Source organism: Fundulus heteroclitus, chromosome 7 (assembly GCF_011125445.2).
Source record: "Fundulus heteroclitus isolate FHET01 chromosome 7, MU-UCD_Fhet_4.1, whole genome shotgun sequence".
NCBI lineage: Eukaryota > Metazoa > Chordata > Actinopteri > Cyprinodontiformes > Fundulidae > Fundulus > Fundulus heteroclitus.
In genome coordinates this window covers 32,669,093-32,696,619 of record NC_046367.1, presented here as the reverse complement: position 1 = coordinate 32,696,619, position 27,527 = coordinate 32,669,093, and the positions used below count along the sequence as shown (strand labels likewise).

General features: G+C 39.0%; 2 protein-coding genes across 3 annotated transcripts; one reads left to right on the top strand and one right to left on the bottom strand.

Moving 5' to 3' along the window:
- Positions 1–7,349: 7,349 nt before the first annotated feature.
- c7h3orf38 (chromosome 7 C3orf38 homolog) lies at positions 7,350–12,472 on the bottom strand. The gene is made up of 4 exons (XM_021323727.2): positions 12,257–12,472; positions 11,850–12,025; positions 8,474–8,682; positions 7,350–8,388 (listed from the first exon to the last, which is right to left on the bottom strand). The coding sequence occupies exons 1-4, from the start codon at positions 12,429–12,431 to the stop codon at positions 8,025–8,027; spliced, it is 924 nt and encodes a 307-aa protein (XP_021179402.2). The 5' UTR covers positions 12,432–12,472; the 3' UTR covers positions 7,350–8,024.
- zgc:152951 (Thioredoxin_like and DUF547 domain-containing protein) lies at positions 11,850–24,713 on the top strand. Of its 2 annotated transcripts, none has more exons than XM_036139512.1 (11): positions 11,850–11,936; positions 16,150–16,389; positions 16,510–16,627; positions 17,461–17,613; positions 17,722–17,916; positions 19,723–19,796; positions 20,045–20,242; positions 20,957–21,094; positions 21,198–21,287; positions 21,410–21,553; positions 21,630–24,713. In XM_036139512.1, the coding sequence occupies exons 2-11, from the start codon at positions 16,150–16,152 to the stop codon at positions 21,756–21,758; spliced, it is 1,479 nt and encodes a 492-aa protein (XP_035995405.1). In that variant the 5' UTR covers positions 11,850–11,936; the 3' UTR covers positions 21,759–24,713. The 2 variants fall into 2 exon arrangements, with proteins under 2 accessions (XP_035995405.1, XP_012732286.2); XM_012876832.3 differs by lacking the exon at positions 11,850–11,936 and adding an exon at positions 14,270–14,469.
- The last annotated feature ends 2,814 nt before the right edge of the window (positions 24,714–27,527 follow it).

The following is a 27,527-nucleotide window of genomic DNA, read 5'->3' as shown; positions in this document are numbered from 1 at the left end:
ACAAAGGGAAGCGTAAGAAAAACAGATGCTGCGGGGTGAGTCTGTGACGCTCGCTCCGTAATGTATGCCCATGCACGGCTGAACCAAGTGACAAGAAGTGGAAACTGTCAAACAAACACAGCATTCTGTCATGACGGCAGCAAACGCTCGATAAAGAGGAAGGGTTTTCTTTTGCCCTCCTTCTGTAGCCAAAAGGCTATTTTTTTTAATAAAATATCCTTCATATGTGGGATGATTGATTTGTGTCGAAGCGCAGCCATGATTAGGTTCAAATAAAGACCTCACAGCATGCCACAGATGTTTGTCAGCCCCACGTTCTGATGAAATACCCAAAGAAAGCAGATAAAGTGTTCGGCCGGGGCAGCTTTAACACCGAACACCGTTGACCTCGTTTCCTCTTCAGTGGAGTTTCACTGCGTACAGGTTTATGAAACACTGCTGGGTTGGAGGGCAAGACGAACAAAATGACAAAACAACTCCGTCAAACTTTGATTGAATTGTCCTATAACGCTTTTTTTTTTTCCTGGCAGGAGAAATATCACAACCTATACTGACTGAACTGCTTCCCACCTATAAATCCCGCTCTTTGTTGTCCAGATAATGCAGCGTCTGGAGAATGTTGTGCAGAAGCTGCCTCTCACACCCTCGGCAACGCAGATAAATTACTGACACTTTGGTAACTTGTGAAATGCGCACTCTCTTGCTTACGGAAGCCAACAGTTTAACATGTCCCTCTTTAAGAACTCCCATTACTTTAATGGAGGACAATTCAAGCATGAAAAATTTACAGTTTTCCTCACAGACGTGGCCGGATGGAAATTGCCTGCTAACATCAGCTCACCGAGATCCCTCTTATAAATTGATGGGTTTCCTCAATAGTGTTAAAAGGTTTTTCTTTTTTTTTCTGTCTCTTTTTTCTTCATGAAAAGGGATCAACCAAGTTGCCGTCTATGGTGCAGCTTGTCTGCCCTCTCCTGGTGTCATGTTGTCAAATGGTCACACCATGCTTACTCACAATTAAAAAGACACTGAAATAAAACATGTATGTCTGTTTTCTTAACGTTACACATCACATTGTTAACATTAGATTAATTGTGTAAATGTCTATACAAGAAATAATAGTCAGAAAATCCTATACAGAGATACGGTATCTATCCAAAATTTATACATTTGCCATTATAAGAATACAAGATTTGAAATAGACTCAATCTATGAAATCTGTTAAATTATGACTGAGTTGAGGATTGCCTAATTCAACGTAATTAGTTAAAATGCTCACATAAATTAGTTTGGTTCTAGCGATTCTGTTTTATGTTGACTTAAACGGTCTATCTATCTATCTATCTATCTATTTTTATTTTATTTTTATTTTTATTTTATGTAAAAAAAAAAAATTATCTACAGCAGCTTTTGAACAAAGAATTTGACAAATGAACCAAGTGTTGTATTGCAGACTAGACTTTATGGGATATATGTCCAAAATTAAACTTTAATCTAAAAAGGCTTAAATTCATATTAACACAACTTTGTTATGATTTATTTTTCTGTCTTTCCTTTGATCTCCTATAATGTAATTGGATTGCCTTGTACATGAATGGTGCTGTAGAAGAAAAAAAAACTGTCTTCGCCTTGCATTGTCTATTAATAATAAAAGGAAAGAACAAAATATTTGCCTCGCCAACAGATGAAAAGAACAAAAAAAATCTATTTCTTTTGCGGCTGAGGCATCAAGCATAGAGATAGTCATTAAGTTCTTAAATCAAACAAAGTGGAATGTAATTTTTTCCCCCTGACAAACAGGCAAGAACAAAGTAGGATTTAGAGCCTCCGAGGCCCCTTAAGATCAAGGCCACTGTTACTCACACAATGTTTTTATTACAGGTGCATGCACTAACAATGGGAAACCATGAGACATAAAATCTATCAGATGGTAATCGATGTCATTACCAACAACTAAATAGTCAGCTAATTGAATCAAAGAAGATTCAACGTATTTACAAAGCACTGATACCTTCGTTATACTACTGTGTATCTGTTTTTTTTTAACGAAAAGCTTTTATTTAAAAAAAAACTTCATACGTTTTAATCTGAAATGTTAAAATTATTCCTTTCTTTGTTTTTATTTACTTTTGGAAAAATAACCACTGAGGTTGTGGTTTCACTGCAAAGCTTTTGGTCATTCTGGTTCACCTAAAATGTAAATCTATGCTTCTGGATCGAATAGAACTCTATTCAGATTTGTCTTACTGTATTCACACACATATTCGTGTTTATCTCAGGTCTATGCATTTACTTATTTTGATGTATTTTATTCTAATGTATTTCATCTAGATACATTCATAGCACTCCGTACAAATCAAAGTTCTATCCAAGCATATCATTAAAACTTCAAATAGAAACGAACATGCAGTACTCCACTTCACTTTTCATAAAGAAAAGTGAAGCTGCATGGCAAGCAGATTGCTGCTCTGGCTGTACACTGCAAAAAGGGAACTAAAAGTAAGTAAAGTTTTCTTTGAATTAATGTATTTGTCATTGATTTGAGGAGGTACGTTTAAGTGATCTGCCAGTGGAAGAAGACTTTTTGCACTTCAAACAGGAACAACTCATCTCCATCATCTTATTTCAAGTGTAGTTTATCTGATTATTTTTATTTCAGGGGTCAAAATACCAATTCCACTGACAGATAATCGTATTTACCTGCTCAAATCAAGGACAAATCTACTAATTTCAAGACATTTTTACTTACTTTTACCTCCTATATTGCGGTGTAGTAGCTGTGCCACATACGTTTGCTTTACCAAGGGAGGCTTGATACCTATAAAGATAGCAACGGACACATGCAAAGAGACAAAAAGAAAAAAACACTCCCGGAGAAGTTAAATAGCGTTCAAATACTCATTAGCAAAAATTCAAATGTTTGTCTTGTTTGTCTGGTTATATTTAGAGTCATGCTAAAATAAAAACAAAGTCAACGCCTTTAAAGGGATTTACAAGTGTCATACCATATTGTATGTATCAGTAATTTTTGGGATGTGCTCTTTTTTTCTTCTTTTTTTTTTTTTTTTTTTTTTTTTACAAACTTTCTTTTACTTAATAGGATTATTTTTTTTGCATGGCTCTGTTCTCTGATACCCCCCAAACTGATTTTTAGAGTATACTTGGAGCCAGACACAAATAGTAGAGGCATTACTTAAACAAAAGTTATAACCTTTTTTCTACAGCTGAAAGACAGATTTTTTTAATTACTGTTCCAGAAAATACATAAAGCTATCAGATTGTCAGCATAAAGTGTTTAATAAAGTCCACCCTGATCACTAATGCAGATTTTTTTTGGGGGGGGGCCCAACCAACATCTGATCAGTCTACAACAAAGTAAAAAGTAGAAAAATATGGATTTTAAAATTAAACCCAGCCCCTATCCACGGTTCAACACCCACAAGGTATTTCACAGAGACATGAGTGTAAGTTTTTAGCATGTTTCTTTATGAGAAACACACTTCCCTATTACAGAGAAGGGGGGGAAAAGGGGGAAAAAAAGTCCTCTGAAGACAAAACCATGACCAGACGCCACTGCCGGGGTATTTTCGTACCCGTGCGTCAGCGCTGTGCCCGTGCTCCAAACCGCTTATTAAAACTCTGAGAAGCCAAGTGCCATGAAGACAGAATGCAAGCAGCATGTTATTCTTCCGAAGAGGTGAACAGGCTGAGATCAATGGCGGCAGCGGTTTCCTCTCACCACAACTATGGTGCTGTAAAGCACAAGGAGGCGTGTGGCTCCAACCCACACAGTCACAGAAATTAACTATTCCAGGGTCCTTTGAATTAGGCTGCCAAGAATAATTTCCCACATGTAACAGTCCCCACAAAAGCCACAGAGTTAAACTGGCACACTGTATTCTCCACTAGACCCTGCATGCCCTCCCTGGGATGACTCAAGAGAATCAATAAAAGTTCAGCCCTGCTACATCAATAAGAAGTGATGATGAAGCTTGTGGAACAAAGATGAGTGTTTTCCTTTGTCACATTTTTGGTGCATTTGTATTGTCTTGCAAAAAGATCAATAAAAAAAATACAGTTTAGTCAACTGCCTTCGGAATTCACCTAAATAATAAATAGACTGCACCTGTGTAATTCAATCTCTGGACCTGTAAATACAGCCTCTCCGTCTGTGAAGACATCCGTCAAACATGGATGTGGCAGCATCATTCTGTGGCGATGCTTTTCTTCTGCAGGAAAAGAGATGCTGGTCGGCATTGATGGGGAGAGGGAAGGAGCTAAACACAGAGCAATCCTGGAAGAAAACAAATCATAGGCACCAAGAGATGTGAGACAAAGGCAGAGGTTTATGTTCCAGTAGGACAACAACACTCAATATAAAACCAGCACTTCAACGGGTGGTATAAGATCAAAACATATTACTGGCATAAAATGTCCCAGGCAAAGTCCAGACCTACTGTAAAAAAAGTCACATGTGACGGCCGCCATAGTCGGACTTTCCCGTCAGAAAGTCGGAAAACTTTTTTAAGACCAATTCTCGAGTCCAACATGTTAATTTTACAAGACACAGTTGTACGAGTGCATCTAAAATCAATGTTACATCTAGCGGTGTCATGATCTCGGCACTGATGCCTGGTTTGATTACTCTTGTCACACACCTGCTTAGCTCCGCCTATTCCTCATCACCTTAGATCTGTTCCACCTGCTCCCACTAGTATATTACCAGCTTTCAAACCAGACATCAGTGCCAGATTATTTCGAGCTTTTGTGAGACTTATTCCAGCGTTTGTTCTGATTACCTGATCCCAACCTATCTGCCTCTCGACTTCTGAGCCTGCCTGTTCCCGTCTGTTTTCTGATTTACCTGATCTGTGTTCCGACTCTGCCTGACCTGACTACCTGGCTGATCTCTGGCCACTGTGTACCGACCGGATTAGTTCCTGACCACCGAGCATGCCTGTCCCTGCATTGTCAAGATCGCCTCCAATAAACCTTATTTAATCATACCTCCTGTTTGTCTGGCTGAATAACTGGGCCCATCTGTCCCCGATTCATGACAAGCGGAACTGAACAAATAAAAACTGGTACTTGCATGTGGAAAGTACATCTTTAAAAGTTAGTAATAATGAACAAAACAACAGCTTTCCTGGCCATCGCTATATTGGAATCCTAACCTTTAGTTTTATTGTTTTCATTTTGGAATCCCGACTTCTCCGACTATATTAACTGGAACGCTTTGGAACGCAACATCAATCCCCTTGGGTATCCAATGTTTAAAAAATGCTTTTCATCTAATTTGACTGTCTTTAAAATACTATTTGGGGAAAACTTAATTTCTAGATGTGCAAAGCTCACCCCCAAAAGTTCTAATCATATGACTGAAGCAAATGTAGGCCATGTTTTGAATGTTTTATTTGAAAAAAAAAAAAAAATACTGTAACACTATCCCTTAACTTTATCAATCATACGCTACAATGGGTTGTCGTAAAATCCTTATAAAACTCATTGAAGTTTCTGGTTGTAATGTAGAAAAATGTGAAAAAGAAAGGGTTGTGCAGTTTTACAAGGTACTGCAAATGTTGTGTGATGCAACAAAATAACAGTAAAAGAGGTGTTATGGGGATAACCTTTTTATTTCCAAAACAAATTGTTTCACCTCAAATCTGGTGATTACTCCTAAAAGTATAACGATGATGCTGAGGCTGAAACATGCCCTGCCTCCTCCACCATCTTTAATCCATTGATATCAGGTTCATGTGCAATGTCTATTGCACCATGTATGTTCACAACTGAATCAACCCAAAATAACAAATTATCATATTGGGATCTCAGTTATTAGCAGCCTCTGCACCAACAGATAATTATGATACCAGGTGTAAAAGGCTTTAATCCTCATATTCCTGATATTTCCCTTAGGTGTGAACATATATGTTATTTCCAGAATTTGTCCAATCTCTACCTGTCTGTAACTGGGCTTCTTTCTTTTATATGGATGTTGCACGGCATTATCTGGGAGAAAGCAGCTTCTCTTCCCAAGCACAGTGATTTAATGCTTTGGTCAATAAAGTTGTCTTGCTTTTACATTAGATGGTCTGCCTAGCAGAAGAAAGTTTTCCAACACAGCGGGGCAGACTGCTCCTGTACTGGCAACTACATTAATTCACAAAGGAAAAAAATTACATTCTAAATAAATTACCTTTGGTCTCAAGACTGTTGCTCATATTCCTTCTGAAAACCATAAACCACGAAAGAAAATTGCCTACTTCTGTAACTGCTTGGGTCCATGAGACCAGACCTGTGCTTTACTCATGAAGAATTAGCAAAACATCTAACTTGAAGCATCTATAGAGATAACCTGTTTAAGGAGAAAAGCTGTTTAAAGGAGGTCCAAAAACAAGACATTTAGAAGAAAAACACGTCTCACACATCTCCTTGACTAAGACTATGGGGTTGAGGAAAGACGGTACCAAGATTATATCTCGGAAAAATACATTGTGCGATAGGAAGTATTCTGACAGATAAGTTAAAGTTCTTAAATAGTCATTATTCTTTCACAAACTTGATATTATTTAACCTGTAGACTCCAGTCACATGTAAATCCTACCCATTGTGGCCATTTCAATGACAAATGTAAACAAAATAAGATGTTTTTGGTTGTCAAAGTTCTCTTTATTTATACAGTGTCTTGCAAATATATTCAAAAACGTTGAACTTCTACACATTTTTTTCATTAAAACAATCTTTTTTATACTGTATATTTTATCTCCATGTTTTTGTGACAGAACAAGGCCAACTAATGCAAAAAAAAAGGTGAGTTAGATGAATATTATACATGATTTTCAAAAAAGTGTGTTGTGCATTTGTATTTAGCCTGCTGATTAAATAGCTTTTACAATCAACCGTTGGCAGGAATTATGGCTGGAAGCCTTTTGGCGGGCATGTTTCTATCAGCTTTGCACATCTGGAGATGGAAATGTATGCCCATTCTTTATTACAAAATGTCTCAAGCACAATCAGACTGAGGAGAGCATCGGTTAAAAGCAATTTTCCAATATTGCAAAAAATAAAAGAAAAAAAAGAAAGAAAATGATCAGCTGTATTTAGATCTAGGCCAGTCCAACACATGAATATGATTTAAAACATTCAGATATAGTTCTGGCCGTATTCTTTGGGTTCTTTTTATGCTTGAGGGTGAACCTCTAACCCTGATCCCAGGCCTTTTGCAGTAGTTGATAGGATTTTTATCCAGTATTATTTTTCTGTATACTGAAAATAGTTGCTCTAAAATTAATGAAATGAATTAAAAATGAATGAATGAATGAATTAAAATAAAAAAACTAAAATTCTTGAAAAAAAAAAGAGTTATTTAAATAATGTAATTCATTAGATGATGCTTTACAGAGCAACACTTGAATAGTTTCCGTTTATGCTTGTCTGCATGTGTGACATACCTACTACATACATTTGAATGGGTGCACTTACTTTATTAGTGTGTTTATAGGTATAATAACACAGGATCGGTATTAATGGGATCCCCTTTGCTCTTCAAAAGAAAGCAGCGGGAACTTTGATTACATTAAAACCAGTTTTATCCAGCATTTTATGGCCTTAGAGACAAAATACCAACCCGATTTCCAAGATCTACTTGTAATTACTGTATAAACAGACACAAGTCAACTCTATATAACACATATTTACAAATGCATTCAGGACTGCATCCACCGAATATATTAGATAAGGCACAAGCTGTCAAAGAACAACATACTTTGCAGCAACGCAACATTTTATTTAGTAAAACTTTCTAAGAGAGGAGCAACCAAACAGCTGCATTTGTAAAATAAAAATATAAAGATATTCAAAAGGTATAAAACAAAATAGCCATGCATCAATTTTCATGAACAGGGCAAAGGTTTGCCTAAACTGAAACACTGTCCCAATGCAGCTTCTGATCTGAACTGTCTTTGTGAAGTGTTTAGGCGTAAATAAAATAGTGTAAAAGATAACCAGCTGTATCTTGGCTGTCATCAGCTGCAAAGAAGCTGCAGTTCACTGGAGTTGTAGCTCAAAGCAGGCGCTGCTACCTCTGTCCCTCCGATGGCATCCTGCCCCTTGATCTTCAGGTTGACAAACTTTATCTTCCAACTGTTTTCATTCAGGGGGGAGCGAATGAGGCCGAAGATTTGCTCGAAGATGCCAAGACAGGTCTGTTCTCTGTGGATGGTCCCGGCCACACCCACCAGCACTAGGCCATGGGGCGAGGCCAGGGCCCTGAGGCCATGAGGATCCAGGTTGGGACTGAAGAGGAGGCGCTCTCCGCTGGTCAAGGCCAAGAGACGGAGGCTGACCAGTTCAGCCCCCAGGAACTCCTCCATCTGCTCCGTCGTAGCTCTGAGAAACACACATTTTCCTTTTAAAACACACCAACTTCCTTTTAAAACATAATTTTTTCCCCCCATTGGTTTGATTATCCTACCTGGAGAGAAGGCGTAATCTCACATCTGGCCAGAAATGCTGCGGCCCCCATTCTTGAGGCTGTTGGCCCAGTGAGGGGTTCTGACTGTTCAGTATCTGAAAGAACCACTGGCAGAACTGCTGTCCCAGGACCAGCGGATCGAAGCCAGCCGTGGTTCTTATGTCATTGGAATCAGATGCTGTGGGCTGTTGCTGCTTGGCTTCGTCCACCTTTAATGAGTAACAGAGTTTTGTTACACACACACACACCGAACTTTACGCAACAACGCATCTGTCAGCTGTCTGAGAGTATAAACAGTATAAACATTAAATATCAAAATAGCATTAATAACTTTCTGTGACTATAAGGATTTTTTCAAAATAAAACAGAGTTTCTAATCATATTATAGTTACAATTATTATACAGTAAAACTACTTGTTTATACTTGTATGATTTCACAGGTCACAACTGGTACAGTATGTATCAACAAATCAACAGATAAAATATAAGAATAAACACTTAAAGCGCTTTTTTTTTTCACGACTCTTGTCAGCTTAAGGCGATTGCACAAGTATTCATACCCCTTAAACTTTTTTATCTTGTCACGGTACAACCACAGACTCTACTGTAAATTGTATTTTATTGACTAGACCAGGGGTCTGCAACCTTTACAGTCTGAAGAGCCATTTTTCCTACAGTCCACTTGAATTAAAGTAATTCGGAGCCGCAAATGTTGCCTGGCCTTTTTAAAAAAGACAAGTTATAATTTTTGATAAAGATCTACTGTAGGAAATATGTTGTCATCATTAAAGAAACGCCCTTTTATGTGTATTTTGAGGTTTTTAAAAAAAAAGACGGACGGGATGTTGATATTTGTGGATAATGATGTAAAACAAATCAGTTTCCAACATAATGAAAAAGTATTGATTTGAAATTTAAAAAACTGCATTTATTATCATTATTACATTTAAATACCATAATAAAAATATAATTTGTAGCCAAAGTTATTAAGAGTCACTATGGAAGGTCCAAAGAGCCACTTGCAGCTCCAGAGCCACAGGTTGCAGACCCCTGGACTAGACCAACACAAAGTAGCGCATATTGTACAATGGAAGAAAAAATTTTTTTTAGAATTAAAAATATAAAGATGTGGTGTTAATTTGTATTCTTTACTGTACATTCTCCAAATGTAAAATCTCCACACACACACACACACACACACACACACACACACACACACACACACACACACACACACACACACACACTCTGCTCAAAGGGAGCATTCAGACAAACTAGTGCGATTGATGTATCAGCTGGGGTGGGGGGGCTGTTTGCTTGATGGTGTGCTCTAATTGGAGAATATGAATTAGGTAGAAAGATAAACCGTATTCTGATCTGACCATTTTTGAGCAAAGAAACAAAGCGACCGCCCATGAGCAGGTTCGTTGGTACCCACTCTTGACATTCACATGGCCTCATCAGTGCACAACAGATCATATTATACCCCCAAAACCACTGAAAAATGAAATCTGTTGTTATGGCCCCTTTACAGCAGGGTTAGGTTACAGAAATAAAAAAAAAATATCCTAGCTGTGGATCTCTAATGAAGCCCATTTCAACTCATTAACATTGTGGCACGAATGGAAACCTACCAAGACATGGCTGTCCAACTAAAATGCCAGGCTGGGCAGGGAGAGCATAAATCAGAGAAGGAACCAAAGCCCCAGTTCCACTGGCCTGTAATGGCCGCGCACCGCACGGCTCCGCTCGCTTTTGAGTGTTTCTGGAGCTTTTGAGTTTTTTTCAGGGCCAGCCCAGGTTTTTGTGGCTTTGCTTCAGAGCAGGGTCAAACTGTGCTGGCTCCAGAGGAGTTTTGAGTGAACGCACCTTTTCAATGATTGGCCGTGGGGCAACGAGAAATGAGGTTTGCTCTGAGGAAGTCCCGAAAAACTGAAGAGTAACAACATTAATATTAAGGCCCACTATGAAGAGAGTGGGTCAAACCGAAATATAATTTTAGTATTTTCCAACCATGAACCACACCTGAAGGCTAAAAAATGTGTAATATTTACCAATAGACAGAAGGCAGAAGTTTAACTAAAGTCAGTGATTAAAGAGGGACAAATTCTTGAACACTAATAGAACAGATTTTTTGGTCATCCAGACCAGGAGAGGCAGGGTGCACCCTGGGCAGGTTGATCATATCATCATCATCATCATCATCATCATCATCATCATCATCATCATCATTGGGCAGCACAGACACACAGGACAATAAAATCATGCACACACTCACACCTAAGGGCAATTTGGAGAGAACATTTAACCTAACAACGATGTGTTTGGGGCATGGGAGAAAGGTGAAGTAGCCAGAGAGAACCCAAGCATGCACAGGGAGAACATGCAAACTATGCAAAAAGATCTCAGGCTGGAATTTGAATCTAGAGCCTTCTCGCTGCAAGATCAAGATCTATCTATCTATCTATCTATCTATCTATCTATCTATCTATCTATCTATCTATCTATCTATCTATCTATCTATCTATTTGATACGTGTTTATTGTTGCAACCATAATGATTGTGATAACATTTATTCTTTGCCATTTTTGCAGATCTTAAAAAAAAAATGCCCAATGTGCTGATTGTACAGGATATTAAGCCTTTGTGTTGCTTTGCTCTTTATGGAGTAACACAGATATAACCAGCTGATATTACCTAATTAATTAGTCAGGCTATTTGCGGCTGTAGAAACTGCAGTTGGTCACCCAACATAATGTGCCTGTACCTCACAGCTTGCCAAATTGTGGTTTAGGAACTGCAGTACTCCAGTGGGACTCATGCAGCATTTTCCATTTAGCTTTCGAGCCTCGGTAGTCCATATTGTTTCACAACAATAAAACTTTCCAATTGGATAATTATGTCTGTTCTGTAAGCCAGGTAGAAATGTCAGAGGCTTTTTTTTTTTTTCAGCTAGCTGATCAGTAGCATGTAGCAACAGGTAGGGAACAGGAATCCTATGAATTGATGCGGTCACTCAGGGACTTTCTCTGGCGTTTAATTCGAACAGCTTTAAACCTTATAATAGTATGACAGATGTTCCATCTTGAAACAGCATACTTTACGTGACTCCAAATTCTTTTGATGTTTTTCAGTAATTTCCCTAAAATTCTGGACATATGATTACAACACATTTGCCTTGAAACTGCTTGTATAGCAGGCAAACATCTATTTTATTTATCATTGGGTTTTACAAAGCGATTTTAAGAGCAAAATGAGCACAATGTTTAAAAGCAGATCGGGCTAACTAGTTAAAGCACATCACCGGCTCTGTGTTTTCGCCATCTTTGTTAACCATGGTAACCAGTAACTGTCACATGGTTCCCCAGCCCCTTACCGTCACCGATGACCAGAGCTCCAGGGTCCTCTTCACCAGCTGGTGTTTCTCGCTGGCTGGGGGCATTGTCACCCCTTCTTTGGCCAGGTATTTAAATATGAGGTCACGGTGAACCTTCCGCCTTCTAAGGAGCTCCTCGGCGTTTTTGGAGAAGCTCAGAATCGTTTCAATTGCCTCTGTATGAAAGAATTACGCAAAGCTATTGATTCAATGAATTACATGACAGCAGTAATGATTGTTTTCTTCTTCTCTGGTGTATCGTCATGCTAAAAAAATATATTCTAGCGGTTTAAGTGAAAGTAGGTATTAATTACACCACCTTATGATTTTTTGTTATTATTATTATGGAGACTTTGAAGACATGTTAGCATCGTATAAGAGACTTCCTGTTAAGTACGAAGTCTTACCTGCGACGTTCTCCACAACAATCATCTTGTTTGTAACCGTGTCACAGAGAGACCTTATATCGCCTTCTGTCATTGAGCCCAATATCTTTTTAAAGCCAACACGCTCCGTTTCTGAAAGTCCTGACATATTCTCAAAACAAATATTAAGGGCTTTTCGCCCATCTGTGTCCCGCATGGAAATGCATCCGTCTAGAAACACGTATACGAGCGTAACTGTCCCCCCCTGAACAAATGTTTTTTTTTTTTTTTTTTTTTCTGGGGGGACAGATCTGTACCAGAGTGTCCTTAATCCTAAAACGAAAGAAGAAATGTTTCCCATTTTTACATGCTATGTGAGCGCGGGTGTTATGTGTTGTTTTTGCAAAGACTTTGATAATCTGAGCTCAAGAGAATGCATCACGCAGGTTAATTTGCTTCCCTACCTGGGGAGGTTTTAGCATCTCCCATCTTATTTTATTATCCGATTATCTATATTATTGTCACGTTTTTTATTCAGAATCAACACATAGTAAATATGATAAAACGCATACAGTTACACATTTTATTTGAATCATTCATCGAATTTTTTTTTTTTTTTTTTATTGGCTTGTTGTTACAAAAGAACATTTGCAACCCCATTAACCCGAACAAATCTGTTTGGCTGCGATTAACATTATATTTAGAAGGCAGACGGTAAAACTTAAAAGGGAATGTACAGAAATACCAGTTTTACAACGAGCTTCTGAAGGCATCACCAGAAGGCAGGGGAAAAGGGAAAGGACGAATCCAGCGGGTCCGGTGCGTACGTCACCGCCATATTGTGAGTGTCAAATTTCGTTAAAACAGATGCAAAAAGATTTTGCATTCTCGTATAGTACCTTCTACAGTTTTCAGATAGCAAACTTACATGGGAAATATAGCCATAATCCTTTAAATAGGATCTTGGCGACTTTACTTTCAAAGTCCTTTGTCACCCATATGCATAACGCAGGGCAAACTTATTACTTATTCTTCAGTTGTTTTACAACAACTAAAAAAAATATATATTGTTAATAATACTTGTACTAATTTGTTATTGTTCTTAAAGTGTGTTATGTGTCAACATATTTAGAGCTATATTGCTGGAACTTAAGAGCACTGCTCCAGGGGGAAAAACATTGGCTTTTTTAAAGCCTACATGACTAGTGTACACAATACTTATTTGTGGATTTGCAACAGAGACCTGTAGAACGATCTGGGAGGAAACACATTTGAGTATAAAGATCGAATGATGCTGCAATTTAAGATGGACCAGCGCAAGCCTAATGTTTGCGTTGCGGAGGGTACTGCTAAGTACAGTGGTGTAGATTTATGGTCTACACATAGCCTACAATTAATCAGTTCACCTTTATGCATTGTTGTAACATTGTGAATTAAATGTTTACTTTTTTTCTGTGCACCTAAGTGTTTTGGATGAAATCTGCTTATAATAATAATAATAATAATAATAATAATAATAATAATAATAATAATAATAATAATAATAGATAGATAGATAGGCACCAGCAACCCCCGCGACCCCATGAGGGATTAAGCGGTTTGGAAAATGGATGGATGGATAATAATAATAATAATAATAATAATAATAATAATAATAATAATAATAATAATAATAATTATTATTATTATTATTATTATTATTATTATTGATTTTATTATTGTCATGAAAAATTAATCTTAAAAATAAATGGCCTATCATCAAAGACTTTTTAAGGGTTTTTAATTTGGCCTAAGTAGATATGTACAGTTCATAAGTGGTGTTTCTTTTTTTTCCATAGGTAAATCATGCTACGTCTAAATGCACTTGAATCACATGTTGTGTAGAATTGGCTGTACATTGTCTCTTTTTTCATTAAGAGTTGAACGTAAATATCCCTGGTTATTTTTCTCAGCAAACCCAGTTTCCAATCATCAGTTAAGTTGGCTTCGAGGAGAACATGCCACTCACAATATGGCGCATGCGCTGACGTACTGTTTCCACGGGGCAACGTAGCCAATGCGGCGTCCGCTCGAGAACTAGCAAGCAAATAGCCTGTGCAAAGGGCGATGCGCCGTCCGGGCAGGGAGAAAGCGTCCCAGTTTGCGTTGCGAATACTTTCTACTTAGAATGGTTTAGCTGACGTTGATAAATAAGGAGTATTCATGCAATTTTATATCATACTCCGGTGTCGATCATAGCCGGGAAACCAGACAAGGTAACGCACTTTTCTTGTTTGCTAGTAAGTCATCATGGTTGTCATTCAAAAATGTAACTCAGCAAGTTATAAGCAAAGAACAATTATACAGGCTAGGATTTGAGATTAACATTTTAATTTTGCAATGCAGGTTTTGTAGGTTACATACTAACGCCCACACACTGTAAACCACTGTCACAGTGACTTAATTAAAAAACGATTTTTATATAACGTTACGCCCATCTTTTCACGGTTTTAATATTAGTAATATTTTTTATGTAAACCGTTTATTTTATGTATGCTTCCTCCATTGACGGCTGTTTTTTTTTCAGCGTTGTAACACAACAATTTAGATAATAATTTTTATATATATATATATATATATATATATATATATATATATATATATATATATATATATATATTAATGTGGGTGTTGTTCGTTATTGGTATCCTGGTTTATTTGGACATTGGATACAAAGTCGAATATTTAGCCTGTTTTTCTAAATCAAACATCAGATTTCTTTAACAAACATGGTCTTTGCCAAAATCAATAAGGAACTAGTAAATTGCCTAATAATCTGCAATCTTTGTGAAATCACTTGTTTTGTTGTTTTTTATGAATTTGTAACACTGTCCTGACACAAGGAAGTGTTGAGGAATAAACAGTGAATAAACTGTGCCAATGACTTCCCGTGTAAGAAGCAGTTCCTCAACAAAACAAGCTTTTGCAAAAAATATTTAGGCTTTGTCTCATTAAAACCTCAGTTTGGGGTTTTATTGTAGTAGAGCAACATAATTCTGAAGTGATATATGCTTTTTTTAATTTTTTTGCCAAAAATAACCTTTGCTCATACATCCTCTAAACCTTAAATAAAATCAATAGAAATAAATTGCCTTATGAAGCTAATCTGTAAGTAGACTCCATTTAATTTCTGTATAAATAATGTTCTCTGAAGGTCTCAAGGCTACATTCACAGTAGTGAACTAACAGTATCGTGGAGACCAAGGAACACCGGGGATAAAGTTGTGCAGTTGTGACCTTTTTGTCCTGCACGCACAATGCTATGACTGTTGGGCAAATTATCCAAGCCCACCCTCCCCGCAATGAAACACGGTGGTGGCCCTATCATGCTGGTTACTTTTCTTTAGCTAGGACAGGGGGGAAGCTGGTCAGAGTTGAGCAATTTCACAAGGAAATATGGCAAAAAAAAATGTGAGGCTGCTAGGAGCATATCGCCAAAAGCCTTGCAGCTGTAATTGCAGCAAAAGAAAGTATTGATTGTAGAGCTAATAACATATGCTCAACAAACTTTTCAAATATTGATTTGCAAAAAAAAAAAAAAAAACATGCATCAATTTCCCTCCACATCACAATTATATGCTGCTTTGTTCTGGTCTATCACAAGAAATCCCAATAAAATATAGTGCAGTTTGTTGTTGTGATGCAACAAAAAGTTTAAAACAATTCTTAGATACGTAAAAAGTAACAAAGTTACATGGAGTTTATATGGAATTAAGAAACCACCTTCCTGAATTAGAGCTTTATTTAGGGCCAGATGTGTACATTGTAGATGTTATGTCCTATAAGGAGGCCCTGAATCTTTTACTCTGTGTCCCAGAACTGTACAACAGACAACCAGCATGAACTGCTTTTTGCACCGATCTCTCCAATTGCAAATCTTCCCGTTTCTGCTGCAGATGGGGGAGTTTGAGAGCGCTTCCCTTGGCCGGGTAACGGTGTACTCCATCCAGGGCTGCCCGCATTGTGTGCAGGCCAAAGCTACCCTCAGGGCCTTGGGGGTACCCGTATGCGATGTGGATGTCGGCGTTCACTCAGAGCTAACGGGAAAACTGAAGGAGCTGACCGGACGCAGCACCGTACCTCAAATCTTCTTCAACAGCATCCATGTGGGGGGCAACGAAGAGCTCCAGAAACTGGTAAGTAGAACAAATATCTAGCGGTTCTAAAAGCGAAATCTATGCAACAAAAAAAGTCAAATTTATGTCATTTCATGCGTTTTTTTTTTTTTTTTTTTTTTTTTTTTTTTATAATCTCAGGCTCCTGGAGAGCTACAAAGACTGGTGAGCCTGGTGAAAGAAGAGCCTCTCTCAGGAGACGCTCTGCCGTTACCAGAAGCGAATCCATTTGAGGTTCCAGGTGGGGAGACGGATGGAGGTAAGCAAATTTTTTTTTTTTTTTTTTTGTGTTTTCTTTTTGGATTATCACAAAACCAAAACGACATTCTTCTGCAAGCATTTTTTCTTTCTTAATGCACATCTAAAATGATGTTTCACAATTAAATTTTTTGTCCTCCCTCCCCAGAAGTGTAAAGACCTGGTTTGGGACCAACATATGTTGGGTTTAAAACACGCAGCTAACTGTTTCAGGGGACAGATTTTGCCGAGTCACCTCTGTTTGAGGATGAGTCTAAATCAGCCAGTGGTTATGAAACGGTGCTGGCCGATGTGGACATGGTGGTATCTTTACGTAACAGCAGGAGCGTACGTGTGAGGGCTTTTTTCGGAGGGCAAACTCCTTCTTCTGATTATTGATTACTGAGCCGATGTGACAAGAGAATATCTCCAATGTGAGATCAATAAAGCCTATCTTATCTTATCTTATCTTAAACTGAGCTCTGGTTGCAAGCGGCAGCACAGGGAGGGCGATGCAGGAAATGTGACTCTACAAATGCAGCCCCTGGCTGCTGGAATTAGGGGTCCGACACTGTAAATTGTCTTTTCATTCACCGTCACCACAGTTGCTTTCACAGTAACATTTGTAAATGTTCTAATACCTTCTTTGAAATAGCTTTTTTAACATCTTTTCTTGTCATCTCCTTAGAATTTAAAACCAAACGCGCGACGAATCGACCCAGTTGCGATGGTTTATCTTTCTTACCAACTAAGCTGAGCTCGTTCACAGGAAGCCTGCCGTCTTTACAACATCTAGCTTCAGACATCTGCGACTCTGTGCGTTTGTAAGTGGCTCTGGGATGTCGCCATTCACAGAGCTCAAGTGTGAGAGAGATGAGTGCGCAGACTTGGTAGAGGACCTCAAGCGGGCTGGTGTGATTGGCCGTCAGAGGAAGGGACTGACCGTGCACAAAAAGAGCTTCACAGGCATGCAGCTGGTTGACTGGCTGCAGAAGGAGAAGGGCATGGGTAAGTAGGGCGGTAGAGCTTTCCGACATGAACACTATCAGCGTCGAGTCGAAACACGTGGTCGGCTCGAGCTCTGCCGGCTCTTCACTGTGGACGTGTCTGTGCTAGACAGGGCTGTGGCCTGCAGTACAGGCCAGGCGCTGCTGCAGAGGAAGTACATGGTCAGTGTGCGAGGCAGCGGGCAGAAGGATGGGTGCTTTGGAGAAGGAAAGGAAACCATGGACACGCTGTACAGGCTGCTGGAGGATGACTTCCATTCACCTCTGAATGGAGGACAGACCGCCGCCTGTAGTCCGATACAGGGTAGGTCAGGAGAGGGCCAGGATATCCGAGCATACAACGCTTTGCTTTCCGTGTCGGTGCGCCGTACTGACCCTAAGATTTCCCTAACAATACTCGTTTTTTGCTGCTGGCTTTGGTGAATGATTCCTTTCTTTTTGGGTTTACTTGGCTTTGTGTGCTATGCATTTGATGTTTGAGTAAGGGTCTGCCAGACAAACGATCACCCTGTGACTTTATTCAGCGGTGAAACGGTTTTCGTGAAGCCATGCGAAGATTTGCGGAGCTGTGTAAGACTTTTATGCGACTTTTTTTTTTTTTTTTTTTTTTTTTACAGAACTAGATGGCAAATTAAAAAACACATAAAGATTTAATCACAAATGCCAGCCCAGTAACAACTGCTTTGCTACATGTTGGCAAGTGAAAAAAATACCACTTTGGGATTAATCTTAATTTAATCTTTATTTAAATATAGATTTTTTTTTTGTGACTGTGCAATGAAATGTGGGATTTGGGTGCTGCTTTGTAGTTATTTATGTGTATGTCGCAAGCTTATGGTGTGTTCACGTCAAACGCGATTTTGGCGACAGTATTGCCACTTTTGCATGCGATTGCACAGCGGGCGACAAGCTAGAAACCATGGCGCCATCTAATGACATCTTCACTTAACTGCCATTCCAGTCCCCTCACTCACTTTTCTCCAGGTTTGCTCCTTTCTGGACTCGTCTCGGTAGTAATAATTGGTTGAGTCACACAATTCAATTCCATTTTCAATAAAATTGTATTTATATACCGCCAATTCATTAACCATTTCATTTCAAGGCACTTTACAAAATCTAAATCAATCAGATTATACAAATTGGTCAAAAAATGTCCTATATAAGGGAACCAGTTGATTGCATCAAAGTCCTGACATTCACTTCTGGAGAAGCGTAGAGCTACAGGAAGAGTCGTCTGCATTGTCCATGGCTTTGCAACAATCCCTCATACTGAGTAAGCATAAAGCGACAGTGGGAAAAAAAACTCCCCATTAACGGGAAGGAAAACCTCCAGCAGAACCGGGCTCAGTATGAACGGTCATCTGCCTCGACAACTCAGGCCGACTGCAGACCGCCACTATTAGCCTGTCTTCCTTGTTGAATGAAAAAAGCTTCGTCTCCGCCGCAGTCCTTTTCCCCACGCCACAGCCACATCCATTACCTGATTGGTTGTCGCGGCGCAACAAGACACAAAAGTTCAGATTTTTCAACTCCAGCATCTGTTGCTTCGCATCCATTGCAGGTGTCGCGTCGCTCTGGCTTCACTTTATTCGGCAAAATCGCACCATTTGCATTGCAGGAAACGCGCCTGTTGCCTCGCTTTGCGTCGCATCACTCCTGCGCCGCACCTGCACCTAGTAGGGATATCATGTAAATCTGTCGCTCGGGCCGCCACATTCTCGTTCGGTGTGAACGCACCTTTACAGCTATGGGTTTCTCATGGTGTTCTGCACAGAAAAGATTTTAATCGTGGTGTTGCTGGTTTTTAATAATCTAACCTGTGCCAGACAAAGCCTTGCATGACACCAATCAGTTTGCTGCTAAAACATGGGCTCCAGCTTCTATAAAGTGATGTCTCTTGTTACGCAACACTATATAACTGTTTAGGATAGTTTCGTGACATTATTTAAAACTACTGTTAATCTGAACAGCACGATATTGGCAGTGCAGATTCTTTTATGTTTTAACCAACACCCTTGCCAGTGGTTTTTTTTACTTTGTCCTAAAGGGACAAAGTAAAAAACACGAACATCACAAATTAACAATCTCTCTTCTTCCTTTTGCCTCCTAGCTTCTGAGCTTTCGCTGCTTTTACGAGAGCTGATTCTGAAATTGTTCTCGGAGCATCTCTCTGCTGATGGCAAGGTAATGTTCTCCGTGATCCGAGGCTTTATGCTCGTAATGTGTCGTCATCTGTGCTTTTGGCTGCTTTCTAAATCCCGTGCATGGACCCGTGTCATGCACTGTTACAGCAACATAAACACACCAGATGCTATTGCACACCAATCTATTGTGTATGCGTCATTTTTTTTTAAAACCCTTTTATAGTATATATTTTTTTTTTTTTTTTCAATCGTTCTGAATTTGCATTTGTACTCTGTGTTGCTCCACAGTCCGTGGATTACAAAGGGATGTCTGTGGACCCAGCTTTTGAACGTTACTGTGAGCTGGCCATTCAGCTGCAGAGGGTGGAGCTGCTGTCGCTGAGCCGGGAGGAGAAGCTGGCCTTCTTCATCAACGTCTACAACGCCTTAGTCATCCATGGCTACCTGCGCCTCGGGGCTCCTACCAACATGTGGCAGAGATACAAAGTAGGATTACCCAGATGCACTTAAAGAAAATGTGCCTTAAACCACTACTCCTGTATAAATGTTTTAGATGTTATATTTATTAACACTGTCCCTTTGTTGGTTGTATTCTAACACTGTATCCTGTTTTAATTTTAAGCGTCAGCATCTCTGAGGGTGAGGGAGACGGGAATTTTAAGACTGAAATGTAGAAATGCACTCTTTTTCAGCTTTCATGGAATAATGCAATAAATGTTATGCTTTAACCTGCCAACTGTGCAGATCAGAGGTGTCCAAGTAGCCACAAAAATGACAGTTTGGGGTTTTATTGTTGTAGAGCAACATAATTCAGGGTCGTGCACCAAATTTGTGTCGTTCTGGAATTACTCTGGATACAATATACTTAAAAAAATCCCCAATTAACATTTAAACAAAAAAAATTAAGGTTAATATAAAGGATTGTGCAGTTATTTTTACACAGCATGGTATCCTTTGGTTTTTAAGCTGTACCATGTTAACTTGAGTTACAGGCACTATGCATAAATATATGCCTATTTCCAATTTTATCAGATTTGATTCAGTGTTACAAAGTCTCATATTTAATGCATAAAGCATGAATATTTTTTACTTTGTTTTACAAATTCATAAATACTTGGTGTATTTGTCTATTTTCACATGGCATTACATTTGATGCTAACTGAAATAAACGTTGTTCTTTTTTTTTTATTGATTCGGTAGTTTTTCAACTATGTTAGCTACCTTATTGGAGGCGAGGTCTTCACACTACAGGACATTGAAAACGGCGTCCTTCGGGGGAACAGAAAGGGAGTCGCTCAGCTCCTAAAGCCCTTCTCCAAAACAGATCCTCGCCTGCAGGTCTCCACACACATCCTGTGAAAATCCAGAGTAAAATCTCACTCACGCTCTCACAAGGTATTCATTGGCGTAACCAAATGTCACTCCTGTTGTCATCCACAAGGTGGCGCTTCCAGACGCTGAGCCCCTCATTCACTTTGCTCTGAACTGTGGCGCAAAGGGCTGCCCTCCGATTAAGACGTACACACCCCAGGCACGTAGATCTTGGCTTTTGCTAGTTTCCCTCGCAGTGCGAAGTGATCGTGATCTGCAAGCGTTCTGATGCTGGTGGTGAAATAAGGAAACATTTCTGATCTATTTAATATTTAAACGCAGGATATAGACAGCCAGCTCCTCACCGCCGCCGAGGCCTTCCTGGAGAACGATGACGCCTGCACGGTTGACTCTGGCAAAAACGAAGTGCGTCTCAGTCAGATATTTAAGTGGTATAAGGCTGACTTTGGAGGCACCGACGAAAAGGTACCTACACATACTTTACAGAGACACACGTTTTGCGCCTTGATTTTGTCTTTTTCACATCTACCTTCGCTTACAGCTGCTGAAGTGGGTGCTGGACCATATGGGGGACTCTCCAAAGAAGAGCAGCCTGCAGGACGTTCTTTCTGCCGGGAAAACTAAAGTCAGCTTCCTACCATACGACTGGAGCTCCAACAGCGCCCACTGAGCGTCCCCCGCTCTCCCTGCGCTTCTCTGGATTCTCTATTTTTCTACTCAGCAACACGTGCTTTAATCCACCAGAACGGGGACGGGGAATTTGCACCAAAATAAGATACGGACATTTTAGCTGTAAGAAGGGCACGTTTGCACTGTACATCTGAAGCATACTTACATTGTAGCCCTATTCTAACTTTAAGGTTTTACCGATAGTTCCAACCCTTGATTATAGATGTCCTATAATTATATGCAACGCATTAGGTTGTGTGGGCTAACTCAAAATTTGCACACTCAACACTTTGTACTCCAGCGGGTTCATAATTAGCTGGAATGACACATTAAACACATTTTACCAACATACATCCTTACAGAACAAGGGTTACCTGTCTGCATTGGCAACTCAGGAGTAAAATATTACGACTATGCTGATTCCAGTTTAACACCATTTAAGTTCATAACGTGGCTCATTGATTTAATGCAGATGCTGCCTTGACAAGCCATATCCAGCAACAGTCTTTCTACTGGCAGAGGAGATGGTTTAGGTGTAGCAGGTTCTTAGATTTCTCACACCGTGTTCTGCGTTTAAAGCTATAGATATCAAAATATTTATGCATTTTTTTATGCTTACTTAAAATCGATTCTAATGTTTCCTGCATACAATGGGTACTAGTATAAACCAAGACTGTATTTTTGCAGTCTTGGTTTAAGCTTAATTTAAAAACTTAGCTCAGATGCTGCTGTCAGTTTTTTTTCTTTGATCAGTTGACTGGCTCAAGGTTTGCAGCAAAATGTTTTTTTTTTTTAAAACTCTATCGAGAATAAATAGTGCGTTCAGTTTTTAATCAAAAGTCGGAATTCCTAAACTCGATGTACGAAAAAACCAAGTAGAAGGCCCGTCGAAGTATCTCAGAGGTCAATTTACAAAATGGCCGCTACGTGCCTCAACCGTCGTCAGAGTTGCCGGAATCTTCTTTAAACACTCGGGTTGGACGTTGCCAGCTTGTGTTGCTAATAATCGTTAGCATCTCAACAATCAGCAAACCCCACAGCTTTACCGCTCTTTCCGACTCGCAGCCGGAACACACTCGACTCTAGTACGACATTATTCCTAGATCCGAGTTCTGACTTAGAAGACAAGTCGAACACAACATAATCTTCTTCTTCTCCTCACACACGCCTTTATGAGTAACCTTCTCCTTGATCCAGGTCTTCCTCTGAAAATTGTAAGAGCTACTACTTTGTTTTTTTAACAATAGTGACAGAACTACTGCTGTTTGGAATGCACTCTGACACTTTGCATGTGAATTGCTAACGTTCTATGCCGTTAAGATGTGTTTGCTATTTTTCCACAAAGCTGATTAAGTGATTTTTCTGCACGAGAATATTTAGCCCTTTTTTTTTTAATATATATATTTTTGCTGAAACACCAACATTGTCGGTAAAACTTCCAATACAGCTTTTGATCTTAAGTTGGTGTGTACAGATTTATTTTCAGTAATTTGAGTTTTTAGATTATTTATTCTGCAAACTTGCCACATTAAGATTTAATGTATTTTCTCTCACATTACTTTTCGTAAACTTTTGTGTCATAGTTAATTTTTTTCAGTGGTACATGCAGACAGTTGTGTTCAAAATGGTAGCAGTTTGTTTAAAGAAGTAGGTCAAGTTCGAAGCTGTTAAAATAACTTATTTCATGAACACAAATGCAAATTCTAAACATCTACTTGGTATCTTGGTTCTCTTTTGATCCAAATATATTGGTACTACTCAATTCTTCCACATTTTTAAGCATTTTAGATAATTTTGGCTAAATAGCCTCTATTTTTATGCACTTTTTTGTTTTCCCTTCGCTAACTTTTTAGTCAAAGTGTAGCGTTCTATTGAACAATATCTGGAACAGCTTCTTTTATTCTGATTTTGGAGTGGAATACAGTAACATCCAGCTGTTTGCATTCTTTTTGCACCGGTTTAAACTCCACATTGCTTTTATTTTGCACACGTTGCTTAATTATTGACTCATTTACTCAGAATCAGCAGGATGCTTGTCACCACTACTGGATCTGTAGTTTTTTTTTTATTTTTTATTATTGTTCTACTTCAACTACTACTGCATCTGCTACTTTGCCTTGGAGAAACATAATTTCTTCCAAAACCAGCGATCAATCTGGTTGGTGATGTTGGACTATTATGAACACAACTGTATTGTACAGATGTTAAGTTTCGTGATTTTATTTATCCGTGTATTTAATTCCTTGAAGGTTAAAAAACACCAAAGCTCAAACTGTATGTGGGCTATCATTAGTGCAACTAATGCTGCTTGTGTTAGTCTTAAGTCATCTCAGTTTCTCTTGGTTTTCAGAGTGTCTGTAACACAAAAAAGTAATGTTTGTTACTCTTTTTTTTATTATTATTTGGAACAGTAAGCAGAGCCAAAGAAAATGGTTATTATTGCATGTTTCAGATCTGGAATGCCTTTATTGCATGGGATAATGAAAACCCCTCTGATCTTAAACGTTGGCTCACGGCAGAACTGCTTCTGATTTGTTGACAGCCTGTCTGCTCAACACCAAAAAGTTGTGTTCCTCTGATATCAGATAAAATATTGAACCTGTCCATCAATGTTAAAGTTGTCACTATCAACCTGGTTGATGGATAATTCTTGAGGAATAAGCAGATCTAAGGACTTCGGGGACAAAGTGGACCTCTGGTCACCGAGGCTACAGGCTGCTTACAGAGCACACGACATTTGGCAAAGGCAACAAGACAAGAGTGTTTTTTTTTGTTTGTTTTTTTTTCCCTCTTTCTCTTAAAATTACCTCATATGTACCAGGACAATGCGATGCAAAAAATCTTTTTAAGTAATCTTAATTAAACAAAAATAAAAAAATAAATCTTCCTTTGGTAACTTTTTTCCAAGCAATATGTTCAAATATGCAATGCTGAATTAAAAATGTTTATCAGACTCTTTGATCGCATGTAATTTGCTCCAATGTAAAATGTGTATCCTAAAAACACTGTGTGATGTGATTTTATCTATTTACACAAGCAATACTTAGTCAAAGAATATTAAGAGGGACAATTACTGAAATCGCTATGCTAATGCACCACCCGGCATTAAGAGTTGCTGTAGTGACCCCTGAATAAGGGAGTATATCTTGCATTTGTCTTATTCTTTTAAAATACCGTTTTGTTTTATTTACTCAATAATTAAGGTTATACAAATCTCATACTTCATGATCGCATCACTCACTTTATGAGTGAATCAGTTTCTCACTTCACAGAAAATTACAATTTTAATATAAATCCACCAGATTATTTCCATTTCACCATTTGTTTATTCAAAGCAATTTAACCACACCTTTAGGAAAAATATATGAGTCAATATTACATTTACAAAACAGCTATTAACATTTTTTACATATAAATAAGGTTTAAGCACAGTCCTGTTGAAACAAACCGTAAACAAACGCGTTTAAAAAACTTTTAAAGTGAAGTGCACAGTTAAGGATCCGGAGCCTCACTTTCTACAGTTCAAACACCGATTCCGTCTTGGCAAACAAGAAAAACGGCTATTTATACATCACAAACCTCGTGATTGATTCCCATCAACAGATTTTTCAACAAAGGGAAATCTCAACCTCAGAAACACTGTAGGTCTTCGAAGTTTGCTGTATTTGGCAACAGTTTGAAGGATTTATTCATTCATGGTCGTTTCAGCTCGCCAGTACGTCAGAAGGCGACACACGGGACAATCATGCATGCACACACCCATACCTAAGGACAGTTGTAGAGAATTAACCAAACAGTCATGGTTATGGATTGTAGGGGGAAGCTGGAGAACCCGGAGGGAACCCACATGCGTGGGAAGAACATGCAAGAAAGAGCCTCGATGGGGATTCAAACATGAGACCCTCGTTCTTCAAGGCAACAGTGCTGACAATTAAGTTTGGAATTGTGAAATTTATACATCGGTAAATCTTAAATGTCTGAATGGCTAATGTTCAGTGTGGGAATTTTTTTTTTGGAAGACGTTTTCTTGGCAGAGATCTAATATCTACTCGTTGCCATAAAGTTGTAATTAGTCTGAGACACAGGTGATTCTTCAATACATCTGAATATCACTGAAAGGTTCATTCAACTCATTAACTCAAAAATAAAACAAAAATAATCAACTTTTAAAAATAGAGCTACATTTCCAGAATTCTTCCCGCTCCGTCTCTGTTGTCGTGTCCTTGAGCACTTCACCCGAATTGTCTGCTGGCGGTGGCGCTGATGTATGGCAGCCTCGCCTCTGTCAGTCTGCCCCAGGGCAGCTGTGGCTAATAACATAGCTCACCACCGTCAGGGTGTGAATGGGTGAATGACTGACTGTAGTGTGCTGGTGAAGATTCTCAGTCATCCAAGGTCATTGTCATTCCAAAAAAGTAAAAAAAAAAAAAAAAAAAGGCTGTGAAGGAGGCCATCTACGTTAGGAGAGAAAAAACAACCTTAAACAGAGGAGGACTTAGGTTCCAACTCTCAAAAACTTACAATACAGCTATAGGATTGATTCCGGCCAATTATCACCTCAATCATCACCCCCATACGGGTGACCAAAACATCGCTCTTGTAAGCCAGGCCAATAACGACCCTAACAACTCATTATTGCAGAGGCGTTGACCAGTTTCAGTTCAATTTGCAGGCCTACAATGACCTTAACGACTCCCCCTTACTAAGGGGGTGGACCTGTTTCGGTTCAATTTGCATGTTATCTAAGCCATTATCTAAGGCCTTTGTTGGGCAGTACTATAAAGCTTGCAACTCCACACTACTCCAGACATTTTGAATTGAGAAAGCTTTCTGGATAGGAAGCAAAACGTCTTCAAACTTCAGAAAAAAAAGTTTAGTTGTTTTGTTTTTTAACTTTTTTGGAATGACTGTAGTGTAAAGCGCTTTGGGGTCGTTGGACTAGTTAAAGTGTTATACACTATACCATTTACCATAAATCCAGCACAGATAATCCATGCAGTTTTGTCAAGAGGGACATGAGACCAGAACATAGGCGAACTGAAGGCCACTATTCGAGGAACCTTGGGTTGCATTACACCTCAGCAGGTGGAATCGAATTTTCTGAGAAACGCAGCTGTGCGTTCATTAACCGCAGGCCATCATGATGAAAATCACAGCTTGAAATACAGCATATCACTTTACTTCAGGAATCTGAACGAGTCTCACCGATTATTCAAAGTCGCTAAACTCTACCTGTCATTTTGAACAACTCCACGGACGTGGGCACCTTCCCTGCGAGTAACAGCCTCTACCTTTTAAAACCCTCGCAGGCAGGGCCTTCATCCTCTTGAGACAAATGTACACCGTTTACACAATTATTATGCAAGTGATTATTTTGACTATTTCATTTTTGCATGCATGTTTCCCCAACTCCAAGCTGCATTAATTTGAATGCTTATTGGCTTTTTAAGCACATCAGGTGACGCATTTGTGTATTAAGGGCCTGGGGAGATAAAGGCCCGACAACAAAGAGCAGAATTATTAGGCAACTTCTATTCCTCAAACTCAGACAAAATTAAATAGTTCTGAGAGGGGGGGGGAAAGAAAGTAACTGTCTGGGATTTGAGAAGAATCAAAGTGATCTTCCAGGGTTGTCTACCTGGAGTGCCCCGTAGTTAAGTGCTCAGAGACATGGCCGAGGTAAGGAAGACCAGTGAAGAAGACTGCTCGCTATCCAGGCCAATGCTCTATTGCATTCATCAAGAATAATGCACATGGTTTACCGAAAAAG